Genomic DNA, 26,786 nt, shown 5'->3' with positions numbered 1-26,786 from the left:
CACTGGTAGAGTTACCAGTGTAGAAAGTACTATAACTGCAATAAATAGTGTACAATTAATTATACAATTGGAGGGTGTGATCTGAGGGGCTAGGTTGAGATAGTAGAGTTGGGATCATATTTGTTATCTTTGAGCCAAGACCCAAAAAATGACAAAGAGCAAAGCCATGCAATGTTTGAGGGAAAGACATCCCACAAAGACTCAGTGAACAATTACAGAAGTTAAGTGCTGGAGATCTCTATGTATTTGAAATACCCAACCACAGTGGTTTAGGCAAGGAGGGTACAGTAGGAGGTGGACTTGGAATGATGGGCAGAGATCAGAACATGTGGGTCAAGGAAATCAAGGTAAGTCCTTTAGCTTTCATTTCAAATGCAGGCATTTGTTTTGAGAAGACTGATTCCAGTTTTATTTGTTTTTATTTGTTATTACCTGTCAGTATCTGTACAAAGGACTTACCATTAAACCACCCCGTTTATGAATACAATATATTTTTATCAGTGTCACCCATTTCATTATTCTGCCCCATTACTTTTAACCTTACTCCTCCCCTCAGTTTTCTTAATTTTGTAGAACATGTATTAAATTTTATGACTGTATTCTCCCCTTCCTTCCTCTCTCCATTAGGCTACCCCTCTCCCTCTACCACACATATCCTTCACCTTTCAAGTACCTACTCCCTGGTAATCATTTTGTTGGACTGTGAGCCTAAATTTCACACCCTTTGAATTCTCCCCTAAAAATACCATATTTTAGTTAATTGTGGGTAAACTAGTTAATTGTGTGGTTTTTTTCTTTTGGGGGGGGTGGGTCACAGTACTTGAACTCCACCTGGACATTCTCCCTGAGCTCTAGAGGTTAATTGGAGAAGAGTCTCAGGTCCTTTTATACCCAGGCTAGCTTTGAATCTTGATCCTCAGATTTCAGCCTCTTGAGTAGCTAGGATTACATACATGAGCTGCCATGCCTGGCTACTTTTGCATTTTAAAACTAGTTCTTGCTTCTGTAACATAAGAGAAAACACCTGTCCTTTCTCTCTCTGGGCCTTCACTTAACATGATTTTCTTTTCTAGGTCCAATACATTTCTTTACAAATTATGTAGTATAATTTTTCCAATGGATGAGTAAAATCCCATTGAGTACATATATCACACATTCTTGATCCATTCATCTATCAAGGGGCATCTGTACCAATTCCATACCTCGACTTTAGTGAATAGTGCTATAATGATCAAGATTGGACTGGTGGCCTTACTGTGTCCTAGTTTGTAATTTGTTGGATAAATGCCCACGAGTAGAACTGCTGGATTATTTGGGTAGCTCTATGCTGAGATTTTTAAGGACTCTTTATACTATTTTTCAGAGTGATTGAACAAGTTCAAGCAGTGATTAAAGGTTTATTTCTGTACCCACGTCTGGACCAGCATGTGTTATAGTTTGTATTCTTTTTTTGTAATTGTAAAAGTAATGTACAGAGGGCAGTTACATAAATCAGGTAATAAGTCCATTTCTTTTGGAACAGTGTCACTTCTTCCCTTGCTAACTCCCAGTTTTTCCCACTTGATCTCTCTCCCCGACAACTTGTACGGTTCAGTTTCAACACAGTGACCACTGAGGGTCATTGCTTGTTTATCCTTTTTCCCACCATTTCTGTGCTCCCCATTACCTGCCCTCAAACAGATAAACTTATATATAAGGCAAAAGTTACAGAAATAAAAAAAAACAATGACAAATATAACAAAAAAATCTTTCCATTTTGTAGTGCTCATTTTGAGAAACATCATGGTATATGATCACATACACATAATTATTGAGCCCTTGTGATCCTCTCCTTAAAATATCCTCCTTCTGTCTCACTATGTGAATGTTTAAAGTACTATATCATTTGTTATGCCCAAGTGTAATCTTTCTGTCTTTTATTATTCATTGTGTTTACTTATAGATTTATAGGCACATTCTAATTATCACATATGAAGGAAACCATGCAACCTATGTTTCTTTAGGTCTGGCTTACTTAATTTAATTTTTTATAGTTCTTTCCATTTCCTTATGATGGAGGAATATAATTCCATTGTGCATATATACCACACCCTGATGATCCATTCATCCACTGAGGAGCATCTGGGTTGATTCTGTGTCTTGGCTGTGGTAAACAATACTTCAATCAACATGTTGTGTGGCCTTGTTGATGTTCTATTGGATATATGCCCAGGAGTGGAATTGCTAGGCCATAGACAACCTCTATGTTTAGTCTTCTGAGGAAATTCAATTCTACTTTCCAGAGTGGTTGAACAAGTTTATATTCTCACCAACAGTGTAATAATGTTTTCTTTTGGCCATGTCCCTGCCAGAATCTGTTATTGTTAGCCAAACACATGAAGTACCTTTATTAGGAAAAGTTTAAAAATCTGAAAAAGGAAATTAAAGCAGTTATAAGGAAAGTAAAAAATCTTCCATACTCCTGGACTGGAAGGATTTACATTGTGAAAATGGCAATACTACCCAAAGTTGTCTACAAATTAAATTGCAATACTCATCAAAATCCCAACAACCTTCTTCAGTCATCTAGAGAAATCAATCCAAGCAATCAAATGGAATAATAAAGACCCATAATAGAAAAAAAAATCACTTCTAAGCAGGAAGAATAGTGTTGGAGGAATACCAGTACCAAACTCTATTACAAAGCTGTAGTACTAAAAACAGTGTGGAATTGGTACAAGAATAGGCCTGAGGACCAATGAAATCGAATAGAAGAGTCAGAGATGAGCCCATAGATGTATAGCCATATAATATTAGATAAGGGATCCAGAAACACTGGCTGGAAGAAGTAGAGCCTCTTCAACAAATGATTCTGGCAGAATTGGCTGTCAAAAATTTAAGTTCCCACAAGAAGAGGGGTGGGGGAGAGGGGAAGGGAAATTGGGACCATGACATGTGAAAGGGTATCAATTTGTGGGAATTAATGCACCATTTATCTGGCAAATATCATGTAACCCTTCTATTAATTACAATAAAAAATATTAAAAAAATTTAAGTTCCCCCCAAATAAGCCCTCAAAAAAACAACTCAATTAATAAATAGGTAAAAGACTTAAAGAGCCTTAGAAGTAAGAATGGCCTATAGACATATAAGAAATGTTCAGCATCTCTGGTCATAAAAGAAATACAAATGCAAAACATTGAGATTCTACCTCATCCCAGTTAGAATGACCATTATCAAGAAAATTAGCTATTGTTTATGTTCTTGTTCCGTATTGTTTTGATTTTTTTAGGGGGAAGGGTCATAGGGCTTGCACTCCGCCTGGCCTGCACTGCTGTCCTTGAGCTCTTCAGCTCAAGGCTACCATCCTCCCCCTGGGCCTGGGCATTGTCCCTGAGCTCTTCAGCTTAAGGCTACTGCCCTACCCTTGAGCCATCCCACTTCCACGTTTTCTAGTGGTTAATTGGAGATAAGAGTCTCAGATTTTTTTGTGCCTGGGCTGGCTTTGAGCATTGATCCTCATTCTCAGCCTCCTAAGATTACAGGCATGAGCCACCGCCCTGTTCTGATTTGTTTTTAATAGCCAGAAATGTTGAACATTTCTTCACATGTCTCTTGGTCATTTTTAGTTCTTTGGAGAAGTCTCTAGCTTATTTGCCCTTTTCTTAACTGATTTGTTAATTCTTTCAACAAATTTGTGTCTCTTAATCTTTTTGCATATTTGAATGTTAGGTCATTGTCTGATGTATATAGCTGGCAAAGATCTTCTCCCATTCTGTAAGCTTTTTATTTTGTTAACTGGATGCTTTTCTGTGAAGACACTTCTTACTCGAATGCAGTTTCATTTATCAATTCTTTCTTTGATTTGCTGAACCTCTGAAACTTTACTCAAAATGCTCATACCTGTTTGAAGTGCTCATGTTTTTCCTGCTTCTTCTTTTCTTATTTTATTTTTTATTGTGGGAGTAATGTATAGAGGGATTACAGTGTGCATTCTCACACATGATACCCTTCTCATGTTTTTGTCCCCATTCCCTCCCCTGCTCCCTCCCAATCATCTTGTTTCCTCCCTTCTCGTTCTTATTTCAAATAAACAAATAACCATACACACAATATAGCAGGTAACAAAGTCAGATACAGCAACAGTATGAGATTATCCTGCTTCTTCTTGTAGTAGTTTCATAGTTTCAGGTTTTACCTTGAGGTCTTTGATCCATTTTGAATTAATATTAGTACAAGGTGACTTTGATTTTGAAAGACTGTACTGAAAATGATGAGAGTGAGATGTGATGGTGATAAAGGTGAAGGGAGGACAAGAAATGAGCACAGGAGCCGGGTGTGGTGGCTCACACCTGTAATCCTAGCTACTCAGGAGGCTGAGATCTGAGGATCAAGGTTCAAAGCCAGCCTGGGCACAAAAGAACCTGAGACTCTTATCTCCAATTAACCTCTAGAAGTAGGGCTTGGCTCAAGGGTAGGGCAGTAGCCTTGAGCTGAAGAGCTCAGGGACAGAGCCCAGGCCGAGTTCATGACCCATTAAAAAAAATGAGCACAGGAGACATACTGCAGTGACCCACATAAGGTATGGTGATGGCCCTCCGGGAGATAGGAGAAATGTCTGCTCAGAATGTAACACGTAGCTTACTGTGCCATCTACATGGGAAGCATCTGATTAGGTTCTAAGAGCTCAGACAGATAAAGGAATTCACAAAGTAGCATAACTAAGAAACAGAGACAAAATGTACAATGTGGGTTTATTCCATAAGGTAGAGGTCCTGGTGTCTCCGACAAGCCAGTGATAGAAAGAAACATAAAGGATGGGGTGCTGATAATTGCTTAAAGATGCTCTTGGAATCCTAATGGGAACAAATAACCTATGAAAAACAATTTTTGGAAATGTTAGGGAATTTTGAATATGAACTTGCTCTCAGTGGATATTTAGGGACTATTGATACTTTTGTTAGTCATATGAATGGCATTATCACTATGACTCCTGTCTGTTACTACAGTTTATAGAGATACATACCTCGTCATGTTGACAGGCACTGTCACATGATTGTCTTAAATTAATTTACTCTATTGATCTATTGGTCTCTGTCTGTCTATGTTTAGGATATATATATATGTATGTGTGTATATATATATATATACACTGATGTATATATATATATATATACCAGTGTATATATTCATGCTGATATATATTATATATCTCTATCTATCTATACATCAGTGTTTGAACTTGCTAGGCAAGCCCCATACCACCTAAGCCAGGCTCAATCCTTTTAAATTTAGTTTGTTTTTCAGATAGTATCTCACACTTTTTCAGCCTTGTACTCTGAGACTCCTGTTTTTGCTTCCTGAGTATGTGGAATTACAAATGTATGCCAGCATGACTGGCTTAGTTCCCAAAATTTGAGTTGCTTTATTTCTCTGGTGATGGAACATAAATAGTGTTTATAGAAAGTACTCCACATTCTAAGACTGCATGATCTTTGGATACAGATGAGAGAAAAAAGTGATGAAAATAGATGAGTTATAAAACACTGTTTTCATAGTCTTCCTAAAGACTGAGACAAGTTAGAAAGAAACATGCTACCATCATTTTTACAGTTACGTTCATATCCTTATGAAGAAAGTTAAGGTAGAATTCTGTCTGGTTTTTGTGTTAGTCCTAGGGCTTGAACTCCCGACCTTTTACTCTAGCTTGACTTTTTGTTTATCATTCAATATTAGTGCTCTGTTGCTCAAGCTACACTTTCAGTTCTGTCTTTCTTGTGGTTAATTAGAGATAAGAGCCTTTTGGGTTAGTTAGTTTGGCCTGGCTTCAATTCCTGGTCCTCAGATCTCTGTTTCCTACTTAGATATCATTACAGATATGAACTATCAGGGCCCAGCCAAAGGCAGATATTAATCATTAGGAAAGCTTCTCCCCTGCATGTGCCTTTCTGAGGGAAACACCTGGCCTCTGTCAGTAAAGGTTCCTTCCTCAATGATCTTCCAGAATTACAACTACTATGGGCTTTTGTTTTGGTTTGTTTCTGTTGCTGTTGATGGAACCCAATACTTCCTACTTGCACGAGCCCTCCCACTGAATAGTATTCCTTGTCCTGGCTGTACAAATTTTTCTATTGAATCTGCAGTTTCCTCTTTTTTCATAAATAAAGACAATTCAATTTTGAATTTCAAGTTGATGGGAGGGGATGAGGTAGTGGGGAGACAGAGAAAGTTGTTTAGAAGATAATTATGAGACTATTAGGCATTACCTAGAAAACAGTAAATGAATACAATGAAAGTAATACTTGAATATCTTTTCTTAAAAAGAGTAAAAGACATATCTTCTTTTAACATGACTGAAAGTTATCATTTCAAATAAATTCTGCCTTATTTATAGTATCCTGAAACTTATTTCTGTTTTCCTCTGCTTTGGGACTAAGATCTAACAGCTGGGTACCTAGACATATATTCATTCCTGTGCCATGAGTCAAATATTTCATTTTGATCTCTTGGGAGAGATCTAATTATTCAACTTATTTTTTTTTCTTCTGAGTTCTGCAATAGAAACAGTTATTTAGAATTCACACATTTCCCAAGTGTAAAGGTTCTTCAGAGATATCTGGGTGATATCCTGCTTATGGCACAGTATTTATCTTAGTAGTGCTGTAACAGGGTGCCAGAAATTGTTTGTGGAGAACTCACTGGCTCATTCCTCTTCCAGAAAGTTCTGATTATTCATGCCAACACTTTGTGTTTCGGCCTGCTTAGTTATCTTCTTATGTAATTTTTCAGTTTTTCTTTGTTGTTGTTTATTTTTCATCTTTCTTTTTTCTTGTCAATCTTGGGGATTGAACTCAGGCCCTGGGCACTGTTCCTTTGCTACTACTTGAGCCACAGCACCATGTATAGCTTTAGCTTTTTCTGTTTATGTGATACTAAGGAATTGAACTCAGGGCTTCATTCATGCTAGGCAAGCACTCTACCACTAAGCCACATAGATTTATGAGATCACAACTTAATTGTAACCTAGCAAATAGTCTTTGATCTTCTTAGTCTTCTATAGCATTTTATACTCTTGGTTTCTTTGACCTTTCTCAGGTCTACTCAGGTTCTATCCTTCTTCTTCCTCTTCTTCCTCTTCTTCCTCTTCTTCCTCTTCTTCTTCTTCTTCTTCTTCTTCTTCTTCTTCTTCTTCTTCTTCTTCTTCTCCTTCTCCTTCTCCTTCTCCTTCTCCTTCTCCTTCTCCTTCTTCTTCCTCCTCCTCCTCCTTATCCACTTTTTTTTTTGCCAGTTCTGGGGCTTGTACTCAGCCTGAGCACTGTCCTTAAGCTTTCTCAGGGTTAACACTCTATGATTTGAGCCACAGTACCACTTCCAGCTTTTTCTGGGTATGTGGTATCAACAAGTCAAACCCAGGGCTTCGTGCATGCTAGGCAAGCACGCTAGCACTAGGCCACATTTTCGGCCCTCAGGTTCTATCTTTTCAATGGACTTCTCACCTGAATATCCTTTAGTATCCTGTACCTTTTCATCTTTTGTCCTTTATTCTGTCCATATAGTCTTCCTAAAACATTTATCCACATCTAGAGTTTCATAGCATTTTGCTGCACCCAGTCTTAATCTCTCTTTCCCTCTTTCTCCATATGTATATAAGTGTGTATATGTTTGTGCAATCATGTATACATTTGTGTACATACATGTTCACACACATATGCACATGCACATACACACATGCATACATATACACATACATATATGCACACGTATATTTGTATGCATATACACAATCAATATGCACATATGTATAATCTATACTGCTTTTTCTTATAACCTCTAGTCCTTTATACATAGGTATGTCTTGTAGATTTCACCAAAACCATAGACACCTCAATTCTGAAATATTTTGTGTGTACTAGGTCCTGCGCTCATAACTCTCACTTGAGCTTTTCAGTAATGGTTTGCACACTACTTCCAACTTTTTGCTGGTGACTTGGAGATATGAGTCTCAAAGTCTTTTATGTCTCTCCTGGCTCTCAAACTCAATATTCAGTGCTCAGAGTCCTGAATAATTAGGATTAAAAAATGAGTCACTGGGGTGGGGGGTGGGGGGAGGGAAATGGGTACCAAGACATGTGAAAGGGTATCAATGCATGTGAATTAATGCACCTTCTATCTGGCAAATATCATGTAACCCTTTTACTAATTACAATAAAAAAATGAGCCACTGATATTGATGTATCTGTATTATTTTTCTCTTGTGGAATTAAACTCAGGGATTCATGCTTGCTAGACAATTGCTCTACCACTTGAGCCACAACCTCAAGTCCAAACCTGCCAAATCTTTTCTTTCTTTCTTTCTTTCTTTCTTTCTTTCTTTCTTTCTTTCTTCCTTCCTTCCTTCCTTCCTTCCTTCCTTTCTTCCTTTCTTTCATCTGTCTTTCTTTTCCTTCCTTCCTTCCTTCCTTCTTTTTGTTGGTCATGGAGCTTGAACTCTAGGCCAGGGCACTGTTCCTGAGCTCTTCAGCTCCAGGATACCGCTGTACCCCTTGATCCACAGCTCCACTTCTGGTTTTCTAGTGGCTAATTGGAGATAAGATTCTCACAGTCTTTAGTGCCCTGGATGGCTTTAAACTGAGATCCTCAGCTCTCAGCCTCCTGAGTAGCTAGGATTACAGGTGTGAGCCACTGAGCCCAGCGAAACCTGACATTTCTTAAGGTGAAACGTGTCAGTTTTCCTACCAAATTTCTGCCTTCTTTTTGTCATTAGGATAATAATCCTTAGCATTATAATCCATCCAAGAGGTAATCTTGATATCACTTTTTTCTGTCTTCTTTTTCTATCTACCTATCTTTTCTCTCAAAGCCACCATCTAGGCTCAGGAACCCATCACTTCTCAGGCTGGCATGGTTCCCACTTCCAGTCTGACACCTCTCCAGCCATCTTCCACATTGCAACATGAGAGGCTTTCTCAAAAGGAAACAGTCCCTTGGATGCAGCTTTGTTGTGACTCCACATTGCATCAAAACCAATACCTAAACTTCCAAGGATGGCATATGAAAAAGCCCTTTGTGAAATAACTGATCTTTATTTCCAGCCTGGCCCCTCTTTGTTCTCTGTTCCAAATGGCTTTGTGCCAATCCTAGTTTCTACATTCTTTGCCAGACATCTTAGATTTTGAAAAATCTCCCCTTACCTTTTTTCACTGTGTACTGGTATAAGAAGTTGAACTCAGGAACAGGGCTTTGTCCCTTGGGGTTTTTTTCATTATTATTATGTTTTATAATTATTATTTTTAAGTAGTTGTACAAAGGGATTACCATTCAACCAATCAGTTTGTAAATGCAATGTATCTTAATCGGTCATTCCTTTCAACAGTCTCATACACTCCTCTCATCCTAAGCCCTCCCCTCAAATTTTCTAGTTTCTTCATTTTTTAAAAAATTATCTTTAAGTAGTTGTGAAAAGCAGTTGCCATTTAGCAAAGCAGTTTATGGATATACTGTGTCTTAGTGTCACCCCTTTGAACATTCTTATTCATTTGTCACAACAGGCACCCTCCCTCACTCTTCTTAATTTTTCACTTAAGGATGTTGTTCTACAGCTTGAGCCAGAGTACCACTTCAGGCTTTTCAGTAGTTCATTGAAGATCATAATCTTGTTCACTTTCCTGCTTCAGACTGCTATTCTTCAATCAATCTTCAGCTCACAGCCTCCTGAGTAGCTAGGATTACAGGCAGACACCATTGATGCCTGGCTAAAATCTTCCCATTATACATGTCCCTTCCATTGTAGCTGAATTCCCTATCACATTTATTAATTCTTCAAGTTTCTGAGGGAAAATACTGTAATTCATTTTCATTGCGATATCTAGGTCTAAAGCTTAGAAAATTTGCTGTACTATATTGAATAGTTTGGTTACCAACTTCAGACACTATATAAAATTTATGATTTTAGTGTTCTTCAAATATGGTATCCCCAAATTAGCATAGTGTTATGTCTCAACTAATGAGATGTTAATAAAGCTATTCATCTCCTTGAAAAGGAAATCTTTCCTTTAGTATATCCCAGACAACTAGGTCAGTGGAGTGCCTTTTGAGGACTGTATTTGTATCAGATACTGAAAATGAATTATGTTGTTATATAAGCCACAGTACATATAGTACCAGCTTAATACTTCTCCTTTTTCATCCAGATGTTTCTTAAACATTGTTTGTGGAAGATGCCAGAGAAGAAAGGTCTTCTTGGTCTGTTGTTGTCTAATGAATCTCCTGCAAGTTCTATGAGAACTGGGGGACAGATAGCCTCCTTAGGCAGCTCTTCTTCCCAAGGGTAACGTGGCAAACCAGCAGTAGATCAGGGCCTATAACTAACCTTCCTGGCATTTTCCCTTCAGGTGGTCTCACACATGCTCATTCATATCACCCATGTAGCTTCTCCAGTTCCTCCTATCAATAGCCTGCAGTGGCTTACAAATTAAGGAACTCCAGATTCTCCAAAGGGCACACTGCCCATGAGTCTCACCAGCAAGGCAGCCCAGGAAATTTCCTACCTTGCTGGGAAACACAGTCACACTGTCTCCACCAAGGTTTGATCTCAGCCTTACAAAGATGTGGTCTCTTCCTCAGAACCTTGGTCTCAGTCTAGAAATCTGGATGCCCTCCACTTGTGGTTGTATATCAATGTATATGGTTGTTATAAACATATAATTATATGTATTATATAACTATTATATCATATGTAATTATTATAGTGCTCATTTTTTCCTATGAGATAATCCCTTAGGACTTCAATTCTCTGTTAATATTTCTTCATCTACTTATATGTAAAGATGCACATATACACATATACATGCATAAATATACAAATGTAAACATATGCACAGGCATAGCTCATTATATATTTATACATGCATGCATATGTGCACATATGAATATACATGTATACACACATATAGTGGGAATGTATTTTTCTTTTGAATAGACTTTGAATGGACCCTGATCATGTGTTTTGTTCATCAAATATTTTATTCATCTTCATTTTCATGGAAGTACTTTAAAACAACTTTGTTTGCTGTGATAGACTCAATATTTCACATTAGAATGTAGACTTTTAAAATATGTTTCCTTTAATAGTTTCTATTGGTCTAAATATTTTAGTAGTGACATGTCTGTGATGGGTTTTGCCTAAACAGTCTCTTTCGGAATGACAAGCTGTCAGTGTTAGGATGTCTGTAAATTGGGGATGCTCTTCTGACACTTTCTTTAATTGAAAGCAATTTGATATTCCATTTTGTGAAATACCTTCATTTTCCTGGTTTCCAAAATTATCAGTGGTAGAAATGATATCTTAGAATGTTCACAAAGAAGCTGATTGAGTTTTTTCTGACTCCTCAGCTTTGTAACTTTATATTTCATTCAGTGATATTCTTCCAGACAAGTGAGTATTAATGAGTTATTTGCAGAGCAGAGCCATTCACATGCCACTTAATCTAAACTCCTCTGTATAGAAAAGTCTGACCTCCAAGGAATCTTAGCAACACATTTCATCTATATTCTCTAAAATTCATCAAGTGGATAAGGCATGGAAAGGATCTAAGTCTATAGTGAAGGATACAAAACCCTGTGGCAACAAGTATTTTGTTATCATCTCTTAAATGAGATTAAAGCTGAGTTGAAGATATTTTATCCCAATTTTCAAATTAAAAGGAAATAAAAAAGACTGCATGGTGTTTCAATGTTACTCTCATGAAAGATTATGACATAAATGAAAGGGGACAAATTGGCCAGTAAGTGAATGATCACCTAGAGGACAGTCTGTAAGACTGTGTCATTCCCTTTGTTTGCAAGGTCATTCAACCAGAATAAAAGCAATCAAAAACCTAACACAACCCATTTTAGCAAGAATCGATGAATTTCTAGCATACACATCCACATAATCAATCATGCAAATGTAGTGTGAATAAAAAGCTGGCATAGCCAGTTTTAACTAACCCCATTATCCTACGGCTTAAACATATGACAGGCTTGTTGAAAATTTTTAAGGGAGCATAGGAGTTACAAAATGTCTGGATTGGGAGTCACAAGCTCTGGATAGGGATTCCAGGTTCAAAGGTCTATTCTTGGAAGAGTGACAAATGTCCTCAGTTTCTCTTCCCTCTACTGTAAGTGGAGAGGATCTTATAAGTACTGTACTTATATGTATGAGTGTATGTGTGTATCTTTACATATATGATGGCTCATACCTGTAATCCTAGCTATTCAGGAAACTGAGATCTGAGGATCACGGTTCAAAGCTAGCCCAGGCAAGAATGTCCATGAGACTCTAATCTCCAATGAACCACCAGCAAAACGGAAGTGACACTGTGGCTCAAGTGGTAGAGTGATAGCCTTGAGCTGAAGAGCTCAGGGATAGTGCCCTGGCCTAGACTGACAATAAAAAACAAGAAAGAGAGAAAGAAAGAAAGAAAGAAAGAAAGAAAGAAAGAAAGAAAGAAAGAAAGAAAGAAAGAAGAAAGGAAGGAAGGAAGGAAGGAAGGAAGGAAGGAAGGAAGAAAGAAAGAAAGAAAGGAAGGAAAGGAAAGGAAAGGAAAGGAAAGGAAAGGAAAGGAAAGGAAAGGAAAGGAAAGGAAAGGAAAGAAGGAAGGGGTGTTTACATCACCTACCTCCTTTGTGGCAGAACTCTAAGAAAGGGTAAATTTTAGACATCATGCAGCTAAAGCTGATACAATGGTGTATGCAGAAAATGTTGATGTAAGCATATACATTTCTAAAATCTATTGGCAAATAGTTAAGAATATTTTCCTTCCACTTCCTAATCAATCATAGTTGGTTTATTTGAAGGCTTATTCACTTTAAATAGCTCAAAGAGGAAGTGGCACTGTGGCTCAAAGTGGTAGAGCACTATCCTTGAGCTGAAGCGCTCAGGGACAGTGGCCAGGCCCAGAATTGAAGCCCAACAACCAACAGCAACAATAAAAAAAATAACTCAAAGAAGCCAAATCAATTCTAAATCAGAAATCAGAATATAAACAAAACAAAACAGTGCTGTCGTCTCATGGTAAATGTGTGTGAAAATTGAGTTGTTACATAGTATTTTAACTATCTACACTTCGAAGATTTGTAGCTATTTTCATTTATCAAATGCAATAAGATTATTAAAATTTTCAGAGATGAAAAGATGAGCTGAAGAAGACCTTATCTTCTTGAGCTGCAACTGTTCCTGAGCATTCTCATGATATAAAATCCATTAAAATTGAAACTCCATATAATACCCGTCTCAATCTTAAGATAAGATATGATAGCTATTTCTTTTTTCTGAAATACTTGGAACTTTATACTTACATGGAACCATAATTCTCTGGTCAGTGGCAACTATTATAGCATTGATTATTATCTACAAACTTTATTTGTAGTGGAAAGCTCAAAGTCATTTCTAATACCGCCAGTGCTAAGTATCAGACAAGGAAGATGGTGCAGACCATAATCTTTCCTAAGTGTCATGTGTTCCATTTGTAAATTCCCACACTAATATCCTGGATCAGCTGGTTACTGAATATAAGGTTGTGATTGCCTTTGACAGGGAACATTCTGTGTTGTGCTGAAGTGAGCACAAAGCCTTGTAACAATGGCTGAGTTAAAGGTCTGTTCTAAAACATTTCCTGTCTAACTAAACATGCCTGATAGAAAAGTGATGTCATAGAACATATAGCCCAGTCATGCTCTGGCCGCTTAGCTTGTATCAGACTTTGCTACATGGACTGTACAACACCAACTTCAGAAATACTCAACAACTTTCAGGAAATAACAGTTTGCTGTTCTTTTCTAGGATGGGTTTAATTAAAATGCGGGCATAGGAAATCAGGCTCTGCAGTTTGATCAGGCTTCTGAGGGAATTATATTCAAGGTCAAGAATCAAAGTGGCAGAACTTCAGATGCACCCCAAAGCAGAAGTGGCTGGGGTTATGTCAGTGTTAGCTAGTGAATCCCCAGCTTATCATGCTTCAGAGAGGCTTTTGCATTTGTCATTCATAGATAGAAAAGAAGACCATTTGGGACTGCCTAAAGCAGAGAGAGAATGATTAGAATGAAGTGGTGGTCTAAAGAAGATCTGAAGGACCAGCGTTGAGGAGGGAGGAGCCAAGGACTCATTAAGAACATATATATAATATATATATGTATATATATATATATCATTCATTAGCTGAATAAGTGCCAAGCTTTTCTTTCCTGATCAATACCCAGTTTCTACCTAGAGGGAAGAGAACCTTTGAAGTGCAAATGATAGAGAAAAAAATTAATAAACTTTTATCAGAAGTTAGGCAGAATGGATACGTCTCCTATAGGATTCAGATCATGTGCCAAAGTTACAGATGCAGAGTAACTTTTAGAGATATTGAGGGTTTAAAAAGAATTTGTTTAATTGCTTTCTAAAATAAATCATGGACTGACCAAACAACTTTCGCATTCTTTTCTTCATCCTCAGCCTGAATTCACCAATGTTTGCTTTTGGTACATTCCACCAAGCCTTAGAGGAATGGAAGAAGGACCCCAGTTCTGGGAAAAACTTAATCTGGTGAGTAACTTATGAATTGTATTTTCCTTTTGGAAGAGATTGTTCCTGTGGGCAATTCTGTACTGGAAACATTCTCCTGAAGAGCTAGAATGATGCTGCCTAACAGAATAGGAAATGATCGCATGTATAATAGCTGTAAATAAGGGTTCCATCTAACTTGCATCCTACACCCAAGGATATCCCTTAGTAGATGACTGGATCAAGCAAATGTATTATATATACATAATAGAATTCTATGCTTCCATCAGAAAGAATGGCAATACCATTTCCATTTCCAAAGTCTTGGGCAAGATTATGTCAAGCCAAGTAAATCAGACTCAAAGAAATATAGGTTCCATGGTTTCCCTCATTTGTAATAACTAGAATATGTCTAGGATAGTCTTAGCAGAGAATCACAATAGTTCAATAGCTATATGTATATGACCATATAAAAAGATGCTTATTAAAATGAACTCCAAGAAATGGAAACAAGAGGGTTTTTTTTTACTGTACTTTTGGCAGTTATTTTCTTTTTTTTTTCTCCTTTGATTTATTCCTTGTTGTCACTGTTTTTGATGTCTGTGTACTTTGTCTTATATATAAGTTTATCTGATTTGGGGAAGTGAAGGGGAATGACAGAAAATGTGGGACAAAGGATGAACCAGTGCCACAGTGACATTCACTAGACACTGTGCTGGAAGTAAACTCTACAACTTGGGGCTGGAAAAGTAGGAGAAAATGAAAATACACTCATTAACTTACTTATATAACTGCAACTCCTCTGTACATCACCTTTACAATAAAATTTATTTAAAAAAAAAAGAGTGAAGCAGATAGGCCAGGACTGAATTTCATCTGATCTCTGAACAAATGTGTTTAGAAGTGTTGACACGCAAACAGCTGTGGTAGACTGACAGGCCAGAGTATACAGTAGCTCAGCCTCTAGAGACTGCTGTGATTCATTCACACCTTCCCTCACATGGTTCAGCCAGTTAAAATCCTGCCTCCAAGCCAGAGTTCCAAGACCTGTGAAGTCTCACAAATCTCACTAAGAGCCCTTCCTCCCCATACAGTAAAACACAATGTCTACTGAAAGTGGGAGTTTCCATGGGAATATGTGACCGGTTTGTGATAGGATGCTGCTATCTGTTAGACAAAACCTTGTCTCCAGCATCTTCTCTCCCAAGTTTAACACTGAAACATCCATTTCCTTGGTTAGTAAAAGCTATTACTTGCAATTCCCTTCTCTCCCTCAGTGGAAAAAAATAGTGTGTGTAGTGCGTGTGTGTGTGTGTGTGTGTGTGTGTGTGTGTGTGTGTGTATGCTCAATTCTGGTGCTTGAACCCAAGGCCTGGGCATTGTCCCTTGCCTTTTTGTGGTCAAGGCTCTCTTCCTCCCCCTCAAAGCACAATTCTGTTTTCCAGATTTTTGGTGATAAATGGAGATTGGAGGATTTACCTATCTGGGCTGGCTTTGAGCCATGACCCTCAGATTTCAGCCTCTTGAGTAGCTGGGATTATAGAGCTGAGCCACCAGAGACCAGCATAATAATTATTTGTGTAGCTTTTGTAGTTGGTAGTCCTTTTTTTCTTTTTGCTATGGGACTTGAATTCGTGGCCTGGGCACTGTCTTTGAGCTTTCTCAAAGCTATCCCTCTGTGCTACTTGAGCCACAGCACCACTTCCAGCATTTTCTGTGTACGTGGTACTGAAGAATCAAACCAAGGGCTTCCTACATGCTACTCAAGGACTCTACCATTAGGCCATGCTCCTGGCTTCTGTTTGGTTTTTGAAGGAAAGACTTGCCATAGAGGCATTACCGAGTGCTTACTAATGTATAAACTGGAGATACAAACATCAAAAGAACGTGGTTTCTGTTGAGACATTCATACTCAGGGAGAATGTGAGTCACAGGATATCACCAGATCCTAGTCAGTAGAAGGAAACCCAGTGCCCAGGGAAAGTGGAGAGAAGGAATATTCGCCTCAGAGTACAATGCTAGAGCCAAATTTGCACAGACACATTGCCAGTGAGGAACAATTGAGAAATCAGTTCCAAGAATGACATGAAAATCCAGAGGTTTAGGAGAGGAAGTGTATGTAAAATACTACAAGGTACAGAGGACTTCGTGGCAGATGAGATGAGAAGCACATGGCCTTTATCTTTCACGCAAAGAGCTTGGAAATGTATTTTTTTTCCCACAACCTAATAGAGGAAAGATACCTAGAGAGTCTCACCTAAGACTTTGACCTTTTAGCCTCAGGTTATTTTCTGTTTCTTGCATTCATTAACTGCTTTACATGGTAACATACTAGAGGATTCATGTATAAATATTCTACCTTCTGTCAATTCTTAAATCAGGTAGCAAAAGTTGGGAAGATGAGTGGTATTGCCCTTGCTCAGGCAAAGCCAAGTGTTTGTAAGCCATTTCAGGAAGTTAATTCAGTCCTTGGATGTGTCTTCTATTTTTGTCACAGGATGCAAATCAGTGAGTGCATGAGAATACATTTCAGATGGTAAGCAACCCATAAAATGAAACAGCGAGTGGATGACGTGAGAATTTAGTGGTGAGGTTTACAGGCACACTTTTCACTTTCATGGAATGCAGCGGACATTTTGTTCTTGTTGGTGGGGGTGGGGGAGAGACTGCTTCAAAAAGATATGGCTGCCGTTTTCCTCACCAAGATAGAAATCACTCTTTTGACTATTAGGAAAAGCAAAAAAATATGTGATACTTGTGTTCTGCTAACTCAGTACTGCTGCAGTACTATAAATTAGGACATTATGGTAGGGTTTTCTTTCTGTGTTTTTGTTTTGTGCTAATACTGGGGCTTGAACTCAATTTATGGCCTTCTTGCTTAGCTCGAGCTTTTTGCTGCTTAACAAGAGTCTTACAGACTTTACCATCTGAGCTGGCTTTGAACCTCGATCCTCAGTTCTCAGTCTTCTGAGTAATTAGATTTATAGGCATGAGCCACCAGCACCTAGCCTGGCTTGTTTTATGATATTGGGAGATAGTTTGGCTCACTCTTCCTTCCCTTTCTAACCTTAGAAAAATCTGAAATTGAAGATGAGATATATAGAGTAAAATCAGAAAACTCAAATTTTATGTTTCGCATTTTAACTGGTAATCAAACATAGATGGGGACAGTCCCTTTTGTCGCTTCTACTTGCCAACAGTCTTCTCTTAAAGTTAATGCATGATTACCCACCCTTTCATCTTGGAAATGCTTTTCTGCCAGATAGAACTACAGCTCTTATTTATCTGATCATGTTTATAATTTTAATAGTCCTGGCTGCTTATAATTAGTAAAAGTGTCTGCTCAGGAGGCTGAGATCTAAAGATCCCGATTCAAAATCAACATGGGCAGAAAAGTCTGTGAGACTCTTATTTCTAGCTAATCAGTAAAAAACCAGAAGTAGAACATGGGTTCAAGCACCAGTACACACACACACACCCACACACACACACACACACACACACACGTACAATGTATGCTGCTCACAAACTATTGTTAGTCCTGGGGTTTAAGTTCCCTCTTTCTCTGTGTACTGTATATGCTTATGAAAGGTCAGGGAAATACATACATGTTGCTCTCTGCTGTGAGAATGCAGGTATGCGATTTATAAATCTTGGGATTTACCTTGGATGGAGAATCACAAACAAATAAATAATCTGAAGAAGGTCTGCCCTTCCAATGGAGGCCAAAGTCAGGGCAAGTTGTCAGATTCATTCTACCAGCAGAGGAGGAGAAAATTTGGAGTTGAATATGGACTATAGCAGGATGTAAATGAGTGTGTGCTTGCAAGTGTGTGTGCGTGTGTGTGTGTGTGTGTGTGTGTGTATGACTTTCTGAGAACACCATTGTTCTACACTGATAAGCTAAGACAGCTATTCTAAAATGCCATCTTCACTCCCCAAGTTCCAGCAACTTCTCTTTAAACATCCTCCCCAATTGCCCTTCTTCATGATCCTTGCTAGTATTACGGGACCCAATTCTTCACTGTTTCTCTATTGTTTATTTTCTTGTCTGACAAAGGAAAGAAACTCATCAGCCAGTTGCCGGTGGCTTATGCCTATAATCTTAGCTAATCAGGAGGCTGAGATATGTGGACTGATGTTTAAAGCCAGTCCAGGCTTTGAGAGATTATTATCTCCAATGAACTAGCAAAATGCTGGAAGTAGAAATGTGGTTCAAGCCAGGCGCGATGGCTCTCAGTTGTAAATTTAGCTAGTCAAGTGGCTGAGATCTGAGAATCAAGCTTCAAAGCCAGCCTGAGCACAAAAGGACCTGAGACTCCTATCTCCAGTTAACTCCTAGAAAATGGATAGTGGGGCTTGGCTCAAGGGTAGGGCAGTAGCCTTGAGCTGAAAAGCTCAAGGACAGCACTCAGGCCGAGTTCTCCCCCCATAACACACAAACGAAAAAACGAAAGAAAGAAAGAAAGAAAGAAAGAAAGAAAGAAAGAAAGAAAGAAAGAAAGAAAGAAAGGAAGGAAGGAAGGAAGGAAGGAAGGAAGGAAGGAAGGAAGGAAGGAAGGAAGGGAGAGGGAGGGAGGGAGGGAGGGAGGGAGGAAGGAAGGAAGGAAGGAAGGAAGGAAGGAAGGAAGGAAGGAAGGAAGGTAAAAGAAAGAAAGAAAGAAAGAAAGAAAGAAAGAAAGAAAGAAAGAAGGAAAGAAGGAAAGAAAGAAGGTTCAAATGGTAGATTGTCAATCTTGAGCAAAAGCAAGTGAAAACAAAAAATACTGAGTGCAAAACTCACTCCAGGCACACACACACACACACACACACACACACACACACACACACACACACAGAAATTCCTTAATTTGCTTTCTTCTCTGCACATTTCTACCTGCATTTTTGCTCCCGCCTCACTCTCCTGCAAAAACTATCTGAATGGCTTACCATTCCTTGCTGTGGACATTTTCACCCTCACCAGATTCAATGACTATTATGTATCACAAATATAGTGAATGACCCCTCTACATTCCTACAATGAAATGGACAGAAAAATATGATCTACCTGTCCACATGATTTTATGAAGCCTATATAACAAGTTATATGTAATATGTAATTTCTGAATGTGGGCAGGACAGGGCACATGCTTCCTTCTTACCATATCTCTGCATGGGTCAGGACTGTTTATATCCATAGTTCCCACCCACACTATGCCATTAACAATCCCAAACATTGTGGAAACAGAAAACTTCTGCCCAGATTTTCAGGATATACCTGGGAATGTAGATTCTCCACTAATAAATACTGGCCACAGAATAAGAGCCATAATTATAAAATAGCAAAAGTATAAAGTAACTCTTCAACAAGAAGAAATTGGTTGGATTTTTGTACATAATTTATTTTTTCATATATTTTTTATTGTAATTAAAAGGAGGGTTACATTATATTTGCCAGATAGGAGGTGCATTGATAGTGTTCCATTAAAATTCCATTCCAGGGCCGGGAGTTTGGCCTAGTGGTTAAAGTGCTTGCCTAGCATGCATGAAGACCCGGGTTCGATTCCTTGGTACCACATACATAGAAAAAAGCCGGAAGTGGTGCTGAGGCTCAAGTGGTAGAGCTCTAGCCTTGAGAAGGTCCAAGGACAGTGCTCAGGCCCTGAGCTCAAGCCCAGGACTGGCAAAAAAAATTCCATTCCAAGTGAATATATGAAAATATGTCATTAATTAGAAACAGGTAATAGCCACTTCAGTATATGAATTTTGAAAAATTGTGTATATATGCAGACATACTTAAATATATATATATATATACGTATATATAAAATACATTGTACCTGCCTAAATGAAGGACACATGACACACCAAAATGTTTCTGGAGACAAAATTACAGAAATTTCTTTTTCCTTTACATTTCTTTGCAATTAAAACTGCAACTAGTTTATACCGGTTTTATGAAACACTGTAATTATTGTGCCAATAAAGTCACAGATGCCTGTGTACTTCTCTTGGCAAAGGCTACCAGTTTTGGTGATATACTCTCAACAATTAAAAGTCCTGAACAAACACAGAAGACCAGAAGAATAATGAAAAGGACTATGTGACCCAGAAATTAATATTCTGATAGCCATCTGACTTTTGACAAAGCGGTCCAAAAATGTATGTTGCAGGGAAAATCAACCTATTTAACAAATGGTGTGGAGAATACTGAATATCTACATTCAGAAGACTGAAACTAGACCTCCTCTATCAATTTAAAGATATCAAACTCTGAAACTACTACAGGAAAGAACAAGGAAAATACCTGAAGTTACTAACATAGCAAGTAACTTCTTGAGTAGAGCTCCAATAGCTCAGCAAATAGGGATGAGGACTGACAGCGAGATTGCATCAAGCTAAAAACTTCTGCATGGCAGAGGATAGAGTCACTGATATAGAAAGACAGTTGCAAAACGGAAGAAAATATTTTCCTACTATCTATCTAACACAGAATTAAGAACCAGAATATAGAAGTTTCTAAAAACTAAATTTCAAAAGAAAATTAATAATCCAATCAATAAATGGACAAATGTACAGATATGTGTCAGTAGAAGTACTAATATGCAAAAAATACACATTAAAAATACACAAGGGCTTGGAATGTGGCTTACTTGCATATTATGCATGAAGCCCTGATTCAGTTCCTCAATATCATATAAATAGAAAAAGCCAGAAATGGCACTGTAGCTCAAGTGGTAGAGTGCTAGCCGGAGCAAAAGAAGCTTAGAGACAGTGCCCAGGCCCTGAGTTCCAGCCCCAGGACTGATAAAAAAAAATACACAAAGTAAGTATTTCGAGGGTCATTTTTAAAATTATTAAAACATAATCTGTCTTAGCAATTCTACGGGGTGTCTTTTTTGGAAACTGAATTACACTGTACCAGTAAATTTGCAGATTATTTTCTTTCATAATGTATTTCCAGATATAGTTTTTAACTTGTCATCCTTTCCCTCTATCTGTCTCTGTTTTGTCTCTCACTCTATCTCATTCTCTCTTTCACACCTATATTGGTGCTTGAACTCAAGGCCAGGGCACTGTCCTTTAGTTTTTTTTAGCTCAAGGTTAGGTTGGCTTTCTACCACTTGAACCACAGCTCCATTTCTGCCTGTTTGGTGGTTAAATGAAGATAACAATCTCATAGACTTTTCTGCTAGGACTGACTTCAAACTGTGATTCCCCAGATCTCGGTCTTTTAAGTAGGTAGCGTTATAAGCGCCCCTCAGTTGGGCAGCAAATTTATACATTCTTAAAAGTAATTAATGGTATATCTTTTTGTTACTCATGCATGGTCATGAGTATTTACTGACCTGTATATTTGTAATACTAGTCATTTATAACTAGCTCCTTTCTCTTCAATAGCTGAGGAAGAATAAATCTTTCAGGACCCACTTGATGCATTTGTTGTTTTATTGCTTATTGGGTGATAAAATTTAATATGATATTCCAGATATCTCTAGAGAGAATTTAGTGCTCTCCTGACAGGTCTCTGATTGATGGCCCTTGAAGACAAGACTGCTGATGTGGGAAGCTTCAGCATATCCAAGCTGCTTCTGGAGACCTTGGGAAGGGATCAGAGTTTATTGTCACACCCCACTCATTTTCTGATTGTTCCTTGTCACTTCAGCTGTCCTCTCTAACTGTAGAATTGTGCATGAAGTTGTCTGGGTTCTTTGGGTATGTATGTGTGCATTCATAAGAAAAACTATGTGAGCTTTTATGTATCTTTTGTGAATTCTGATTTTCTTTCAGTCATCATCTGTGCTAATGTTATAGCTCAATCACTCAGTTTTGGATTCTTCACTAAAGACATATCTTTTCTATAAAGGTGCAGTAGTTTTAAAAGATTTAAACAAGTGCTTTTTCAGTCTTGAGATACTCAATTCATAGTGCATTCTTCAGAAATCTTGTTTTTAGTGGATTGCACTTTAAAGCTGCCCTGGTTTAAAATTTGCCTTTAAGGAGAATCTATTGCTCTTCTTTTTAATTGTTGTTTTACCTTTAGGTAGTTGTACAAAGGAGTTTCAACATGTTAACTTGTGAGGACAATGCATCTGGATCAATATCACCCCTTCCATCACTCTCCCCTATCTATCCCAACTCCAGTCATCCAACCAAGCTACCTGGTTCCATCGTCACCTTTGGACATTGAATATTATGGTTATATTGGCCATTCACTCCTCTCTCTATTCACCCAGTCTCTTTCCCCTAACCTCACTCTCTTCTGACGAATGGGTTTCTACTTCCTGATATTCATTTTATTAAACTGGAACAACTAAAATACAAAAGATCCTTTTATAGCAAATGTTTCTGAAAGCCATTTTGAAGTCTCCTTGCCCAGGATATGAATTGTTACTAAGCAATGAACTTCCTGTGCTTTGCAGATATTCAGCACTCTTATTTCACACTGTGATAACCTAACATAGAAAGCTGTGTTGTCTCCAGTGGAGAATTGGTTACATTCTCACTGTGACTAGTATTTTCAGATGTCAAGTAAGATTCTGGGAGCCACCTAGACACTTGCTGTGAGGGTGTGAATCCTCATGATTCAGCATAAGAAGCTGGGGGCTTGTTTTGGCTCAGGGGTATCTACCTTGATGAGTTATAAAATTTCAGACCACATTCCAATAAAATTATTACAGTCCAGGCACCAGTAGCTCACATCTGCAAGTTTAGCTACGCAGGAGGCTGAGAGATGAGGATCCAGATTTGATGCTGTCCAGGACATACAAATCTGAGAGACTCATCTCCAATTAACCATCAGAAAGTCAGAACTAGAGGAGTGGCTCACACACACAGCATGGCACCAATCTTGAGTGAAAAAGCTAACAGACAGTGGCTGGCCCCAATACGGGCACACACTCATACACAGACACCCAGATACACACACACATACACAAACACACACACACACACACACAGATACATACACGTTCCTGTTTGATATGCATATACAGGTGAGTCATATATGGTATTCAACAACTCTAAAACATACAGAATACATTTTAAAGTTGTTATTACTCATCTTTTTTACTTATTAGTCTTGCTTTTGGGCCTTTAATCATTGTCAGAGACATTTTTTCCATATGTAGTAACCTTAACTCCCCTGAAAAGTTAGTCAAGTAGAGATGTCCTCATTAAAATCTTTTCTTCTTTCATTTATCTTGCTCTTCTGATTTTAATAGGATCCCCTCTTTTATATCTGTGAAGTAGTCTACTTGGCTTCAAAAGGAGCTGTTGAAAATTAAATTTGTGGCATTGGAGGTATGGCTCAGTTGACAGAGTGCCAGTAAATGAACAAAGCTCCACTTCTTTTGCATGTTGGGTCAGGAGTCAACCAGGCACCAGTGGCTTAGGCCTGTAATCCTAGCTACTCAGGAGGCTGAGATCTGAGGATCAAGGTTCAAAGCCAGCCCAAGCACGAAAGTCCGTGAGATTCTTACCTGGAACTAACAAGTAGAAAACTGGAAGTGGCACTGTGCCTCAAGTGGTAGAGTGCTAACCTTAAGCTGAAGAGCTCAGGGCCAATGCCCGGGCCCAGATTTCAAGTCCCACAACCAATTAAACACACACACACACACACACACACACACACACACACACACACACACACACACACACACAGTGTATGAGTTGTCTAGTTTGATTCTGTGTCTCTGTCCCAAAAAGAAAGAAAATGAAAGTTGAGCAGGCTAGAACCAGAGCCTCTCTGTGTAGGCAGAGGCTGAGCTCTTGGGTCTGTGATCAGGAACCAGCTGACTCTTCAGGAGGAGTTTCAACGCAGGTGGTCTCCCATTCGCTATGCATTCACATCAAGAACGCAGGGCCTAGAATTGGGATGATCCATTGCGCACCTTGTGACCAGGGACAAAGCTAAAGCTCCACTTCTTTTGCATGTTGGGTCTACTATACTTCAGCCATGAACAAACTCTGTTTCAAGTCACCAACTTGGTCTACGATATTTGCATTTGAACCGGTGTGTCCCTTTTAACCTCGCAATCTCTCTTCTCTGCTCCCATCATAAGATCCATCTGAACAAATTCTAAGTTTCTGAGTTTCCCAATACATTGTGGTGGGTATTGAGGAGATAGAGACCTTTAATTAAATGCTCTTTGAACACTTACATTGCATCTCTAAACATAACTCCATGTCTTTCACTCAGTTAAGGCAGAGAAGCCTAAATTCCTACAGCATTCCAAAGAAGCTGGTCAAGTCACCTGCACAAGAGAGGTGGCCTGTGGGTAATACATGGTGGTGTGGGGGTGTTGTGGAAATGGCGGAGCACCGGCCCCAGGGAGGGAGAATATGTGTTCACAATTACATTGTCCACTATTCCCTATAGGAGAATACAGGTCTGGTTGCCACGTCTTATTGTGCACTATCTTCGTTTTTAATTATTTGTTTGATTGTTTTGTTTGTTGGGCTAGTCTAGTCTATTGGGGTTTGAACTCAGAGCCTTGTGCTCTTGTTCAACTTTTTCAAGGAAGGCTTCCTCTGTATTGGTTGAACCACATCTCTACTTCTGGCTTTTTGTGTGTGTGTGCCAGTCCTGGGGCTTGTTCCTGAGCTTCTTTTACTCAAAGCTAGTGTGCTACACCATGAGCCACAGCTCCACTTCCAGCTTTTTGGTAGTTTATTGGAGGTGACAGTCTCACAGACTCTCTTCCCCTGGCTAGCTTTTAAACATGATCCTCAGATGTCAGCCTCTGGAGTAGCTAGGATTATAGATAGGTGTGAGATACAGGTGTCTGGCCATTTTTGCCTTTTTGCTGGTTAATTGGAGGTAAGAATCTTATGGACTTCTGCCTGAGCTGGCTTCAAACCACAATCGTCAGACCTCAGCTTCTTGAGCAGCTAGTATTACAGGTATGGGCCAGCTTTTTATTTTTAATGTTTTAAATATAGGTATATGATTTTGACATAGTACACAGTATGTCTACACTTGTGTATAGTATACATAATCAGTGGCTTTAGGGCTTTGGGGGTTGTAATCTTACCTAATTTCATCAGCTTCCATCTGCCTGCCTGCATATGTGTGTTCTGAATCTTCTTGGAGATAGATGAGCATGTGTTCCTATTGTTTTCTGAGATGGTAAATCTGGTGGTCAGACCTAATCCACCATCATCATCTCTAAGGGATACTGAGCTCCATGCCCCCTATTAAGAGGAGAAAACTGTCTCTCTACTGCTGTCAGACAAGTGAAGAGACAGGAGGGGTCTTGAGGACTGCAGACTTATATTAGTACAATTGGAATTACGTGTGTGTGTGTGTGTGTGTGTGTGTGTGTGTGTGTGTGTGTGTGTGTGTGACAGCTAGAATTCCTCTGTAGGAATCACCCGCAGCCTTAAACTGGCTGAGACCCTGTGACCTTTACTTGCCTCAGTGGTGCTGTAGGTGCTGTAATCCATGACTGAGCTAGCTTTTCCTGATTTTGAACCTTGCCTTTTAGAATGGTGACTTGAGGTTGGATTTGATTTTACCTAATGGAAATCAAATACTGGGGCATTTCTCTTGCACACCTCAGTTTATGGAGTAAAATTCATCCCCACAACATAGCCATTAAGGAAATTGCTTTGGGCTTAGTGCAGTATTTATTGTTGCAAAATGAATGGATCCTGCACTGAGAAACAGCTTTTTTTTCCCCCACTCCTGTCTTTGAAGTTCCTTTGCCAGTGCCCAGCCTGCCCCCTGCTGGCCATTCTGCTTCTTGTTTCTTTGATGACTGGGAAATGACCCTGTAATGCAGGTTGGGCAGGAGCTGTGACAATATCTCAGTCACAACCTGACAACTCCCAGGATCCCTGGGTTCTGCACTTGCAAGGATTCTCATGGTATTACATGGTCCCGTCTCACACCTCAAATATGTGGCTTTCTCTTTGTCTTCACAGCAGAGGAAATTGGCCTGATCTCCACAAAGCTCTCTTCCACCCCTGCCTCTAGGGTCTGTGACTGCTCAGGACCTCATACCACCTGAGTCTCAGCCACTTCTGCCTCTTCTTTCTTTTCTCCACCCCAAACATTCGCTCTTTTTCATCAACATACTGCCTCATGCAACCGATAAGCATATCTAAGCTATGACAAAGAAGATGTTTGCATGCTATTCTCTTAAATGCTATTTTTCTCCTCCAACCAATGCACTGTTTCTTCATGCTCAAGTATACAACAATCTGCATCTTGGGTTATAAAATTGTGCCCATAATTGAAGTGTGCAGATAATTTCCTGCATTTTGTCCTTGTACACAGTGGTGGATGACATCTTTA

The 26,786-nt window shown here is 38.9% G+C and overlaps 1 protein-coding gene across 1 annotated transcript in view; it reads left to right on the top strand.

Moving 5' to 3' along the window:
• Gadl1 (GAD like acidic amino acid decarboxylase 1) overlaps window positions 1-26,786 on the top strand; it is a 226,650-nt gene that overhangs the window by 141,789 nt on the left and 58,075 nt on the right. Inside the window, exon 15 of the mRNA XM_090352917.1 lies at window positions 14,459-14,548. Coding sequence (XP_090209043.1) covers window positions 14,459-14,548 — 90 coding nt within the window. The remainder of the gene's footprint in view (window positions 1-14,458; window positions 14,549-26,786) is intronic.

The sequence above is a fragment of the Megascapheus bottae genome, chromosome 18 (assembly GCF_031878675.1).
Source record: "Megascapheus bottae isolate mThoBot1 chromosome 18, mThoBot2.hap1, whole genome shotgun sequence".
Lineage (NCBI taxonomy): Eukaryota > Metazoa > Chordata > Mammalia > Rodentia > Geomyidae > Megascapheus > Megascapheus bottae.
This window is presented reverse-complemented; position numbering and strand designations above follow the sequence as displayed.